General features: G+C 40.0%; 1 protein-coding gene and 1 pseudogene across 1 annotated transcript; one reads left to right on the top strand and one right to left on the bottom strand.

Moving 5' to 3' along the window:
- Positions 1 to 2952: 2952 nt before the first annotated feature.
- Positions 2953 to 3953, top strand: LOC106507840 (annotated as a pseudogene).
- Positions 3954 to 8551: 4598 nt separating this feature from the next.
- On the bottom strand, positions 8552 to 9493 carry LOC100622893 (olfactory receptor 1J4-like). Its single transcript, XM_003353650.3, has one exon. It carries the CDS (start codon positions 9491 to 9493, stop codon positions 8552 to 8554), a length of 942 nt encoding a protein of 313 aa, XP_003353698.3.
- Positions 9494 to 15018: the final 5525 nt, after the last annotated feature.

Below are 15018 nucleotides of genomic sequence, written 5' to 3'. Positions count from 1 at the left end.
ACATGGGATCCAAGCTATGTCTGTGCCTTACACCACAGCTCAAGGCAAGACCAGATCCTTAACCCAGTGAGGGATGCCAGGAATCAAACACGAGTCCTCATGGATACTAGTTAGGTTTGTAACCTCTAAGTCAATGGGATCTCCATATAATAAAATTTTTTATCCAAGCTGTGCTCTGGAGGAAGCTCTTCATCATCCTCACCAGCCACTGGTAAGGTCCCAAACATTTAAACTAGTCTGTTTGTTTGTTTGTCCACAATCACATCATATGGAAGTTCCCAGGCCAGGGATCCAACCTGTGACACAGCAGTGACCTGAGCCAAAGCAGTGACAATACCAGGTTCTTAACCCTCTGAGCCACCAAGGAACTCCTAAACTCCTCTTAAAGGAAGGAGAAAGAGCATTTACTCACCTCCAGGTGCTGCACATTGCTTTTCTCCTACAGAGATATTATGTCTCCCACTTGACAACAAGAAAAGAGCCTGTGGAAGGTGAGGTGACCTGCCCCAAGTTACACACCAGAAAGTGGTGGAACCCAGCCTTAAAGCTAAGTCTTCATGATATTAACATTCACATTCTTTTCAGTTTCATATTTTCAACTAATATTTATAAGCACTGATTACATACCAGACCCCGGAGGGCACAAAAATGAATCACAAAGGCCATACGTAGCATGGACAAGGACTCAATAAATGTTTGCTGAATGAATATTAAACCAAAGAGCTCAAAGCCCACAGGACAGACAGTCACATAAGTAATATGTGCAATAGAATAAGGAAACACTGTGATAGACCTAGGCTCCAGTGCAGCCAGCACAAAGAAGGGAGAAGTTTACTTTCCTCCCAGTCATTTGAAGGAAGGTTTACATCCAAAGTAGCTTTTTTGTCAAACTCAAAAGGAGGAAATGGGTTCCAGGCAAAAGGAACAATGAAAAGGCATAGGAGGGTGAAGCAATGTCACGTTTTCTGGAAACTGGTTGGTTGCCATAAAGTTGCTTCCAACAATGATCAAGGAAAGACATCCAGCTAAATTCAATTTAATTAGCTGACCCTTCATTAAAAGCCTGCTGTGTGCCAGGCTTTGTGCGAGATGCTTTACATGCATTATCTCATTGAATCCTTGCAGCTTTTTTTTTTTTTCTCGTTAAACAAATGAGAAAATTGAGGCTTGGAGAGAAGAAGAGTCCAGTCCTGGAATACTTTCAAATCTGTTCTTTCCCCTCCTGGCTGTCTCCCCCAGATGCCAGCCACTGCTGCACTATCCCATCCCAGCTCTTATTCCAATGAGAAGATGGCCTCCCAGCCAACCTAAAGACCCATAGCTAGTTACCTTTTGTCTAAGGAGACTCTGCCCATTTCATTACCTCTTTTCCTCCTTGAGAAAATGGAGAGGAGAAGGCACATAGAATCATGAGGTTTGGGAGTTCCCCTTGTGGCTCAGCAGGTTAAGGACCCAACATAGTCTCTGTGAGGATGCACGTTAGATCCCTGGCTTCACCCTTTGCATTAAGGATCTGGTATTGCCACAGCTACAGGTTAGGTCACAGATATGGCTTGGATCTGGTGTTGCCATGGCTGTGGCATAGGCCTCAGCTGCAGCTCAGATTCACTCTCTAGACAGGGTAATTCCATATACCACAGGTGCACTGCAAAAAAGTAGAAGAAAAAAGAATCATGAAGTTTTCAATCCTTGGCTAGATACTACTACCCTACTCATCATTCATTAATTTAACAAATTCAAGCAGACTTCAAGATGTGGGTTTAGTTCCAGACAAATGTGGTATAGCAAGAAAGTTACTCACACTGATATTTTGGCTTCCCAGTGAATATAAAAATTACCTTTATGCTATACTGCTGTCTATTAAATATGCAAGTGTATAATGCATAAAGTAAGCAATGTACATAACTTAACTTTAATATACTTCATTGCTAGATTTCCTGTTGTGGCACTGTGGAAAGGAATGTGACTAGGCACCAATTTAAACACAGGTCAGGATGTTCCCATTGTGGCTCAGCAGGTTACAAAACTGACTAGTATCCATGAGGAATCAAATTTGATTCCTGGCCTCATTCAGTGAGTTAAGGATCTAGCTTTGCCATGAGCTGTGGTTCAGGCTGCACACAGCTCAGATCTGATGTGGCTGTGGCTGTGGCTGTGGCTGTGGCATAGGCTGGCAGCTGTAGCTCCAGTTCAACCTGTCACCTGGGAACTTCCATATGCTGTGCGAGCAGCCCTAAAAAGCAAAATAAATAAACATATAAATAAATAAATAAAAATACTTCATTGCTAAAAAAAATATTAACCATCATCTAAGCCTTCAGGGAACCCACTGATGGTGGTAGAGATCACTGACCACAAATTACCAAGAACAAAATTAATAATAATGAAATAATTTACCAAGAGAATTACCAAAATGTGACATAAAGACCCAAAGTAAGAAAATGTTATGAAAAAATGGTGTCACACCAATGGGGACCTATAAAACACAGGGAACTCTACACAGTATTTTCTGATAATCTACATGGGATAAGAATCTGAAAAGGAATGGATGTGTGTATATGTATAACTGAATCACTTTGTTGTGTGGCAGAAATCAAATATTTTTTAAATTAATTAAATATAAAAAAAGAAAAATGGTGCCACAAAGTTTCAATTTGTAAAAAGAAATGCTCTGTCTGTAAAGCATGGTAAAGTAAAATGCAATAAAGCAAAGTGCAATAAAACAATTGAGCACTATGTGCCAGGCTATGTTCTCAGTACTGTGGATATGAAATTGATTAAAACAGGCAAGATTTCCTTCCCCATGAAAGTTAAATGGAAGTGACTTCTCAGTGATAGAAACAAAGGTTTTGAGAGGTTATATGGCTTGTCCAATGTCACATACCAATTTTGTTTCAAGGTAGAAATAATACCCAAGACCTGATGCCAGTACAAAGAACTTTCTCCCCCATGATGGTCATGACCTTTCCGTACCTCCCTCCGCTTTGTCTCTCCTTCGTCTCTGTTTGGCAGGATGAGGCCAGAAAACTTCACCTCACCCTTCTGGGCATCATGGGTTGCTGGGAACTGTGAATCACCCTCTTCCTGGTCTTCCTGCCCATCTACCTGTTGAGCCTGCTGGGAAACATGGGCATGATGCTACCTACTGATCTGCATGGACACCCAACTCCACACACCCATGTACTTATTCCTGGCCAACCTCTTCCAGTTGAACACCTTCTATTTCCCCCCCTTGGCCCCAAGATATTCGTGGACCTGCTGCTGACCCTGGCCACCATCCCCTATGCAGCCTTCACCCTCCAGATGTTTGTGTCCGCAGGGCTGGCAGATGCTGAGTGTTGCCTTTGGGCAGTCATGGCCTATGACTGCTATGTGGCCATCAGAAACCCACTTCTGTACACTATGGCCATGACATGGCATCTGTGCCTGGCCTTGCTGGGAGAATCAGGCCTGGGTGAGATATTGAGTGCTGTGGTCCACCTGACCTTCACCTTCACCTGAGCTTATGCAACTCCCAGGAGGTGAACAGCTTCTTCTGTGATATCCCTCCACTGCTGGCCATCTCCTTCAATGACACTCGTCTCAATGAACTCCTACTCTTCCCTATCTGTGACTTCATCCAGACGTTCATGGTGTTGGATATCACTGTGTCCTATAGGTTCATCGCTGGTGCTGTGATGTGCAAGTGTTCATTCCAGGGCCACTGGCAAACAGCCTCTACCTGTGGCTCCCACCTCACAGCTGTGCCCATGCTCTACAGGACACTCATTTTCATCTACCTCCATCCCAGCTCTAGCTATGCCCTGGACAGCATCAAGATGGCATCTGTGTTCTACACCCTTGTCATCCCAGCCCTCAACCCACTCATCTACAGCCTCTGCAACATAGAGATCAAGGAGGCACTCAGAAGGTCCCAGAGCTGGTGCTGCTATCCATGGTGGGTGCACATGTGAGAGATCCAGCAGGTTGGTTAGGACTGACCCTGAAGAAATGAGGACACCCTTCCTGGCACCCATCACTGTAGATAAAGATGGATGTTCCTCTGGCTGTGTGTCTTAAATTGTTTGAGGGACTGAAAAGGGGGAGAAACTGAAGCTTACAGACAGGAGGCAGGAAGCTGGAGGATTCTAAACCTAGCAAAAGAACCAAGATTAATTTGCTGTTAAGCTGCTTTAGGTTCCTCAGTGTTCAAAAAACACATGTTCCTGCTTGTTATCAGGTGTAATACTCAGTTTACTTGCCATTTGTACTTTTCATCTTTTTTTCCTTTTTTTTTTTTTTTTTGTTGCCACCTCCACCGAATATGCAAGTTCTGGAGCCAGGGGTCCAACCTCTGCCTTTACAGTGACACCCCCAGATCCTTAACCCACTGTGGCCCATGGAAACTCACACCAACTGTACTTCTAAGAGGCTGATTCCAAGATATACCAGGTAAGAGATTTGTGGGCTACAATCACTTCCATACTTTTGCTCTTTTAATGTTCTGCATGACTAGTGAGACTGCTCCTGCTCACCTTGACCATAAGAGAACATCCTCAGATCCTCTCATGCCAAAGAATGGGACAGATTTGAGAGAGGCAAATATCCCTATTAGGCTACATATTCCATCTCTCAGATATTAAGCAGCACCAAAACATGCATGAGCTCATTCCTAAAATTCTAACCACTGGATTAGAATTTGGTCAATTCTAGATTAGTTTAGGGCTCTGGTAGAAGTTAGGGAAGAGTCAAAATTATGGTAATGGTTATAATAGGGTTAGGATATATGCCCAAGAGTAGGATTTCTGGGTCATATGGTTGTTCTATGTATAGTTTTCTAAGGAACTGCCATACGGTTCTCCATGAATGTTGTACCGGCTTACATTGCTACCAACAGTGCAGGAAGGTTCCCTTTTTGCCACACCCCTTCCAGCATTTGTTATCTGCAGACATATTAATCATGGCCATTCTGACTGGTGTGAGGCAAAACTTCCCTAAAAAAGGCACATGAATCTGCATGTTCATTACAGCAGTATTCACAATAGCCAAGAAATGGAAACAACACAAATGTCCATAGACAGATGCTTTCATTAGGAATATGTGGTAGATATACACAAGGGGACACTACATGGCGATAAAAAAAGAAAATAATGCCATTTACAACATGGGTAGAACTAGAGACTCTCATACTGAATGAAGTGAGTCAGAAAGAAAAACACAAATACCATATATCACATATCTGGAATGAAATATATGGCACAAATGAACTTTTCCACAGAAAAGAAAATCAAGGACTAACTGTCATAGGCCACTGAGGTGAGAAGGAAATATTCTAGATCAGTATAAATATGAACAATATATCTGTTCCATGCATGTGGATATATGCCAAGGAGTGGGATGGCTAGATCATATAGTAGTTCTATATGCAGTTTTCTGAGTGAAATGATATATTTTAGCTATATCAAGTTTATTGATTTTCATTTAGACCTCCATAATTCTGGATGTTTTTAAAGAAACATTAACAAAGCAAGTATGGCTATGTTATACCTCTATGGAATCCCTTCCAGTGGGTTCCCAAATTGGACTGAGAACCAATGATTCAACTATAATGGTTAATTTTATATGTCAAATTGGCAAGGCTAGAGCACCCAGATATTTGTTCAAACAGAATTCTAGATGTTTCCATGAAGTTATCTTTGTGGATGAGATTAACAGTATAATCTGAAAATTCTGAATAAAGCAGACTTTCCTCCATAATGAGGGTGGGCCTCATCCAATCAATTAAGGACCTAAAGAAAAAGAATGATCTCCCACAGAGAAGAGACACCTCTGTCAGCAGCTTGCCTTCAGACTCAAACTACAACTTTTTCCTGGGTTTCCAGCCTGCCAACCTACACTTCAGACTTTACAATTGCTAGCCTCCAAAATTATATTAGTCATTTGTATAAAATATACCTCTCTCTATTTTTTTCTTCTTTTTTGGATACCCTATGGCATATGGAAATTCCAAGGCCAGGGATCAGATCTGAGTGACGTTGCAGCCTGCAGAGAGATGCAACCAATCCTTGTGCAACAGCGAGAACTTAATAAATCACTCTTTCTCACACACACATACACATACACACCCCATATCTGTTCTACTTCTCTGGAGAATCTTGATGAATATGATTACCATGACCTTATGTGTCAAAAATCTGGGCCTCTGGTATCACTGATGTAATCAGCCATCATCCCTCTCCCACTTAGTCCCTTCCAGCTACAGAGGCCCCATTAATGTCCCTGGAATTGGCCAGGCACAATCTCACCTAAATTTTTTTAGGTACTGATCTCCATGCTTCTGTCCATGTATCACCATGGATTGCTCACCTGTCCTCACTAACATCTTTGGATATTACCATCCCAATGAGCTCTACCTAGACCACACAGTGTGAAATTATGAACTACAGCCCAGCTCTCTTGTTAATAACTCCCCTTTATCTTTGGGAGTTTTTGACCACACCTATGGCATATGGATGTTCCCAGGCTAGGGCTCAAATTGGAGCTGCAATAGCCAGCCTACACCACAGCCACAGCAACACAGGTTCTGAGCCAACTCTGCAACCTACACCACAGTTCACAGCAATACTGTATCCTTAACCAACTAAGTAAAGACTAAGATTGAACCCGTGTCTTCAGGAATAATAATCAGGTTCATTACTACTGAGCCAAGACAGGAACACCTTCCTCCCCTCCCCTTTTTATGGCTCCTTTGTTCATAGACTATCCAGCTTCAAAAATTCAGAATTTATTTCAGGCATAGAAACCCATCTTCCACAGAACTTTCATCTCAGTAAAGAAATAAAGACAATTTTAAAAATAAGTAAAGTTTCCAGTGATTCAGAAGGTTAAAGCCTGATATGAAACAAAAAAAGCAGCATGATGAGCTGGAGCAGGAGTGCTGGAATGTAAACTATATGAGTTGATACAGCTTTTTTACTGTGCATTTCCAGAAGGTAGAAAACTGCCTGGCATATTGTGGTCATGCAGGAGATATTTTTGGGTGCATAAATTATCAATTGGAGTTCACATTGTGGCACAGCAGAAACAAATCTGACTAGGAACCATGAGTTTTTGCATTCGATCCCTGGCTTTGCTCAGTGGGTTAAGGATCTGGCATTGCCATGAGCTGTGGTGTAGGTCACAGATGCAGCTCAGATCTGGCATTGCTGCACCTCAGGCATAGGTGGTTAGACCCCTAGCCTGGGAACCTCCATATGCCATTGGTGCAGCCCTAGAAAAGACAAAAGACAAAAAAAAAACTTTATAAATTCTTGCATTTCATTTTTTCATATTAGAAGTGATATCTCTTGAGAACAGACAACACCCATTTCTAAGATGAAAATTAATCCAAGCCATAGACTGTTCTTAACACAAACATCCAATTTAGGGGAAAAATTAGTCTTCCTGGAATGGGGAAATTTTCTAATTGGATTGATTACTGTGTCCTCCCCTATTGTCAAATCACAACAAATGAAAGTTTATTTAGGTTTAGCAAATGTACTAAAGTACTTTATTAACTTGATATGCATTGAAAACAAAAGAGTTTTGGACTTTACTAAAACTGAACATTAGAAGCTCAACTGAATATTTGTAGCTTTGGAAGGCAAGAAGCTAAGACATGGAAGCAATCTCAATATCCATCAACAGATGAATGATAAAGAAGATGTGGTACACAGTGTAATAGAATATTACTCAGCCATATAAAAAATAAAATAATGCCAACTGTAGCAACATGGATGAGCCTAAAGATTATCATACTGAATGGGGTAACCAGGAAGAAAAAATCATATATCATAGGATACTCTTTATATGTGGTATCTGAGAAAATGTTAAAAATAAATGTATATACAAAGTGGAAATAGATCCACAGATATAGAAAATGGTTACCAAAAGGGAATGGGGGGAGGGACAAATTATAAGTTTGGGGTTAACATATACACACTAAAATACCTAAAGTAGATAATAAACAAGGACCAAATGTTTAGCATATAGAACTACACTAAATATTATGTAATAACAGATAAGGGAAAAATATGAAAAAATATATACTATGTAATATATTTATAAGTGAATCACTTTGCTCTACGCCTGAAATTCACACAACATTGTAGTCAACTATACATCAAAATAATTAATGAATTAAAAATTTAAAAAACAATGGCCAAGAGATCACCATAATATCACATACACACACACACACACACACACACTTTAAAAGGCTGTAAAAACCCAAATGTAATAATAATATAACACATGGAAAAAATAAAATTTAAAAACACATACAGCTACAAACAGAGGAGTCTGATGCTTTGAAAAACAAAAAATTAAACATGTGTTGTTGCTAATGATATATTAGAGTTATGGAGGAATAAATGGACAAGAGATATTTATGAAGGGAAAATAATTCATCTAATAACAATGACTCTTTAAAGGACAGTGATGAAAGTGCTAGAGACATGGATATCAAACACACAACTTTTTAAGGCATTTCTGACAAGGTCAGTGGGTAAATAAGAACATGGATAGGTGATTCTCATGTGGTGAAAATGTTATTGTTTCTGATAAGAATCTCCAGAGCCAATGTCATGTCTCTGTTCCTCAGGCTGTAGATGAAAGGGTTCAGCATCGGGGTGACCACTGTGTACATCACAGAAGCAATGATGCCTTTGTCAAAGGACTGGCCTGATGAGGGGGAAAAGTACAGGGCCATAATTGTCCCATAGAATAGAGACACCACAGACAGGTGGGAGCCACAGGTGGACAAGGCTTTGAAGATCCCTTTAGTAGAGGGGACCCTTAGGATGGAGATCCCAATGCGGCCATAAGAGACCAAGATGCCACTCAATGGAAAAATGAAAACTGCAGCCCCTGAAGTGTATATGACAAGCTCATTGAGAGAGATATCTGAGCAGGACAGCTTAAGCAGGGAAGCAAGGTCACAGAAGAAGTGGGGGATGGTGTTATCAGCACAGAAGGATAGTTGAGCCAGGAGGAGGGTGTGGGTCAGGGCATAGGCACTGGAGAGGAGCCAGCATCCAGCCAGCAGACATAGGCACAGCTCCTCCCTCATGATGATGGTATAGCGTAGAGGGTGACAAATGGCCACATACCTGTCATAGGCCATCACTACAAGAAGAAGGTTATCAATGCAAGCAAAAAATATGGAAAAATACACCTGTGTTACACACCCTGCATAGGATATGGATCGATCCTGTGTCTGCATGTTCATCAGCATTTTAGGGACAGTGACAGAGGAAAAGGAGACATCCGTGAGGGCCAAGTGGCTGAGGAAGAAGTACATGGGGGTGTGGAGGCGAGGGTCCAGCCTGATGAGCAGGATGATGAGCAGGTTCCCCAGCAATGTTGTCAGGTACACACCCAGGAAGAGGGCAAAGAACACTCCCTGTTGCTCTGGATGGATGGGAAGCCCCAGGAGGAAGAACTCGGACATGTTGCTATGTTTCTGACTCCTCATGCTGCTTTTCTCTCTTCTGGGAATGAAAGAAAGCAGAAAATCCTGGAACCTAGAAGTACTGACCATTGCAGTTACCACATGGTCACATGATTTCTCAGAGTGAGTGTGTCAGAGTACAGACAGCTCTTACTGCACTGCACACACACACTGATGCCTCATCCAATCTGGTGGGAGGAATGCAACATGATTTGTCTGAACACTGACACAGTCACATGGAGAAAGTCTATGATTTCAATCAAGCCCTTCAGTGGCAATAAGGAACTGCTCATTCTCTTTTGTACCAAGTGGAGCCATCTTGATAGATAGTAGGGAGGGAGTGATAAATAAGACACAATACCTTCCATGGCTCTACTGTCAGACTGCTTATGTGCTTCTGTCTGTGTAACACACAAAAACATGCACACTCACACACGCACCCACCACTTAAAGCACTGTTTGAAAGATTAATGTACCATGTACAAAATAAAGTGCTTGACACAAAATCTTACTTTTATCATTGCAATGAATGAAAGAGATACAAAAGAAGAAAGAAAGACAGAAAGACAGACAGACAGAGAGACAGAAAGAAAGAAAGAAAGAAAGAAAGAAAGAAAGAAAGAAAGAAAGAGAGAGAGAGAGAGAAAGAAAGAAAGAAAGAAAGAAAGAAAGAAAGAAAGAGAGAGAGAGAAAGAAAGAGGGAAGGAAGGAAAGGAGAAAGAGAAAGAAGTGAAGGAAGGTAGGAAATAATGTAGGAAGGGAAGCAGGGAGGGAGAGAGGAAGGATAATTCAAACATGCAAATCAATCAACATCATAGAGCACATTAAAAAAAGAAAAGTCAAAAATCATATGATCATCTCAATAGATGCAGAAAAAGCACTTCACAGAGTCCAATATCCATTCATGATCAAAACTCTCACGAAAGTGGTTATAGAGAGAACATTCCTGAACATAATCAAAGCCATTTATGAGAAACCCACAGCAAATATAATACTCAATGGGGAAAAACTGAAAGCCTTCTCACTCAAATCTGGAACAAGACAGGCATGCCCACTCTCACCACTTCTCTCCAACATAGTTTTGGAAGTCCTAGCCACAGCAATTAGACAAACAAAAGAAATAAAAGGCATCCATATAGGAAGAGAAGAGATCAAACTGTCACTGTACGCAGACAACATGATACTATACATAGAAAAACCTAAGGACTCTACCCCAAAGCTCCTTGAACTGCTTAATAAATTCAGCAAAGTAGCAGGATATAAGATTAACATTCAGAAGTCAGTCACATTTCTGTATACCAGCAATGAAATAAAGAAAAGGAATACAAAAATATGATACCATTTAAAGTTGCACCCTCAAAATCAAATACCTCAGAATACACCAGACCAAGGAGGTAAAGGACCTATATGCCAAGATCTATAAAACTTGAATCAAAGAAATCGAGAAAGATGTAAAGAAATGGAAAGATATTCCATGTTCCTGGATTGGAAAAAACCAATATTGTAAAAATGGCCATGCTACCCAAAGCAATCTACAGAGTCAATGCAATCCCTATCAAATTATGCAGGACATTTTTTACACAATGAGAACAAACAATCCAAAAATTTATATGGAACAACAAAATACCCAGAATCGCCAAAGCAATCCTGAGAAACAAAAACCAAGCAGGAGACATAACTCTTCCAGACTTCAAGCAACATTACACATCCACAGTCATCAAAACAGTGTTGTACTGGTATCAAAACAGAGAGACAGACCAGTGGAACAGAATAGAGAACCCAGAAATAAACCCTGACACCTAGGGTCAATTAATCTTTGACAAAGGAGGAAAGAACATAAAATGGGAAAAAGAAAGTCTATCCAGCAAGCATTGCTGGGAAACCTGGACAGCAGCATGCAAATCTATGAAATTAGAACACACCCTCACACCATGCACAAAAATAAACTCCAAATGGCTGAAAGCCTTAAATATTCAACAGGACACCATCAAACTCCTAGAAGAAAACATAGGCAAAACACTCTCTGACATCAACATCATGAATATTTTCTCAGGTCAATCTCCCAAGCCAAAAGAAATAAGAGCAAAAATAAACCCATGGGACCTCATCAAACTGAAAAGCTTTTGCACAGCAAAGGAAACCCAAAAGAAAACAAGACAACTTTCAGAATGGGAGAAAATAGTTTCAAATGATACAACTGACAAGGGCTTAATCTCTAGAATATATAAGCAATTTATACAACCCAACAGCAAAAAAGCCAATCAACCAATGGAAAAATGGGCAAAAGACCTGAATAGACATTTCTCCAAGGAATATATACAGATGGCCAGCAAACACATGAAAAAATGCTCAACATCGCTGATTAGAAGAGCAACCCAAATCAAAACTATCATGAGATACCACCTCACACCAGTCAGAATGGCCATCATTAGTAAGTCCACAAATAACAAGTGCTGGAGGGGGTGTGGAGAAAAGGGAACCCTCCTGCACTGCTGGTGGGAATGTAAACTGGCATAGCCACTATGGAGAACAGTTTGGATATGCCTTAGAAATCTATACATAGAACTACAATATGACCCCACAATCCCACTCTTGGGCATATATCTGGACAAAACTCTACTTAAAATAGACACATGCACCCGCATGTTCATTGCAGCATTATTCACAATAGCCAGGATATGGAAACAACCTAAATGTCCATCAACAGATGATTGGATTTGGAAGAAGTGCTGTATATATACACAATGGAATACTACTCAGCCATAAAAAAGAATGACATAATGCCATTTACAGCAACATGAGTGGAACTAGAGACTCTCATACTGAGTGAAATGAGCCAGAAAGACAAAGACAAATACCATATGATATCACTTATAACTGGAATCTAAATATACAGCATAAATGAACATCTCCACAGAAAACAAAATCATAGACTTGTAAAATAGGCTTGTGGCTGCCTGATGAGAGAAGGAGGGAGTGGGAGGGATTGGGAGCTTGGGGTTATAAGATACAACTTAGAATAGATTTACAAGGAGATGTAGCATTGAGAACTATGTCTAGTTACTCATATTGCAACAGAACAAAGGGTGGGGGAAAAATGTATACATGTAAGAATAACATGATCCCCATGCTGTACAGCAGGAAAAAAATAAAAATTTTTAAAAAAGAAAGCTCCTAAAAAAATTAAATAGAATTTCCATATGACTAAGGAATTTTGATTCCACTTATATATCCAGAATAATTGAAAGCAGGGGCCAAAATGTATTTATATACCCATATTTAAAACAGCATTTTTCACAGTAGACAAAAGATGGAAACAATACATGTCATTTAGAAAATGATTGGATAAATATAATGTTGTCTATACATACAGTGGAATACCATTCAGCATTAACAAAGGTAAGGAATCTTGATACAGCCACAACACCATTGAACCCTGAAGACTTTATGCTAAGTAAAATCATGCAGTCACAAAAGAGTAATTGTTGTAAGATTCCATTCAAATGAGACTCCTAGAATAGTCTAATTATTAGAGACAAAAAATGGAATGGTGATTGCCAGGGGCTGGTGGGGGGAGGAAAATGAGAAGTTATTATTCAGGGTTTACAGAAATTCAGTTTGGAAAAATAAAAAATTCTGGAGGTGGCTGGTGGTGATGGTTGTACAACAACCTGAATTACTTAGTGCCACATAAATGTACACAAAATTATTGAAATGTTACATTTTGTTACATATATTCTATCACAGTAATTTTTTTTAATTTAAAAAATATACCATGAGTCAATAAACACTGACTATAAATAGGAATCAAAAGGAGAGTGATCCCAAAATTAACTAAATCAACTCATTACTTGGGCAGGATGGGTAAGCAGACATCAGGAAACAAAGATGGCCAAGATTCAGGAGGCCATCAAGCAAGATCAAGTACCTTCCTGAAAATGAGTTGACCTCTGAGGTCTCTCTCTCACATCCAAGAAATGGTACAGGCCCAGACCATGGATGGCCCTTGAAGATTAGTCTACAGCACTTGACTCACTGCAGTATTAAAAGCTTTTCCAACAAATAGCTTGATTAATACCTGACATTGTCTCTATGTCTCTCCCCTTCCATCACCAGGGCTATAAAATGGCTCAGGGCTATAAAATGGCTCAGGGCTATAAAATGAGCATACATGCAAAGCGATGGTCATGTGAATTTGCCCAGTGATGTGAACATAGAGCCTAGACATTGCAGATGCTCTTGTACCAAGGACGTAAATCAGAATTCACAGTCATCTGATTAATTCAACAAGCTTCCAAAATTGACCCCACATTGTTCCCAGAGTGTAAATGTGGAAATCATCAAACATCAATGAGGAACATTGTGAGAAGTTCAAGAGCCTTCAAGCCATCTGGATAAATTGTGCCACCAACTTAGCATAAAGAGGACTTGGTTGCTGTCTGTTTATGTCTAGAGCTGAGACAAAGGAAGACTCAGGCTGTGAGGCTGCCTAGCAGGTCAAATGCTTACACATATTTCCAAGGCCCTTGCATGACCCTCTCTGCTCTAAAGCCATCCAAGGAGAGGAAAAGGAGAGTGTCAGTGTGTTATACACAAAAACAGACACTCAGCATGAAACATAGTGACATAAAAACAAAACCCCAGATGCTGCTTTTTGGCCTTCCTCAACCTATGCTCATCCTAGTCAGAAGTGAGGTTTGTATGGATTCACACCAAATGCTTACATCCTTAAAATGAAATCTTTTCTCAATCACAATTTTAAAAACATGAAAACACAAACCCTTCTACACTCTTGGTGGAGATGTAAAATGATGTGGCCATTATGAAAAGTGGTATGGAGATTCCCTAAGACATTGAAAATAAAACTAGCACATGAAACAGTAATCTCACTTCTGGGTGTAGACCAGAAAGTACTGGGGTCAGGATCTCAGAGATGAAAATATGCAGCCATATCCATTTCAGCTCTGTGCACAATAGATGAGCAATGGAAACAAGCCACATGACTATCAACAGATGAATGGATAAATTTGCACATATACACAATGGATTATAATTTTGGCTTAAAAATGGAAATCCTACCATTTCTGACAAAATGGATGAAATAGAGAATATTATGCTAAGTGAAATAAGCCAGTCCTACAAGGACAAAGATTGCAAAATTTCACTTTGAGAAACTCATAGAAGCAGAGACTAAATGGAAGTCAGAAAGGGCTAGGGGAAGGAGAAATGCAGTGTAGTTATTTAATTGAAATAAAGTTTGTTATGCAAGATGAATTCATTTTAAAGACTGCTATACATCATAATGCCTAGAGTCAAAAATACTATACTGTGCACCTCAAAATTCCTTAAAAGAGTAGATCTCATGTTAAGTTTTCTTACCATATAAAAAGGACGCAGGGACATTTTGAGAGAAGAGAGATATGTTGATGACCTAGATTGTGGTGGTAGCTTCACAAGTGTGTGCACATGTCCAACTCCTCAAATTATATACATTAAATATGTGCAGTTTTGTGTATAGTAATTACACCTCACAAGCTGTTTTTTTTAAA

Source organism: Sus scrofa, unplaced genomic scaffold (genome assembly GCF_000003025.6).
Source record: "Sus scrofa isolate TJ Tabasco breed Duroc unplaced genomic scaffold, Sscrofa11.1 Contig59, whole genome shotgun sequence".
NCBI classification, from domain to species: Eukaryota; Metazoa; Chordata; class Mammalia; order Artiodactyla; family Suidae; genus Sus; species Sus scrofa.
The sequence above is the reverse complement of the archived record's forward strand: the minus strand, read 5'-3'. Positions and strand labels throughout refer to the sequence as shown.

Coding starts and splice junctions, on each gene's coding strand:
- LOC100622893 (XM_003353650.3), bottom strand. CDS start 9,493: ATGAGGAGTCAGAAACATAGCAACATGTCCGAGTTCTTCCTCCTGGGG.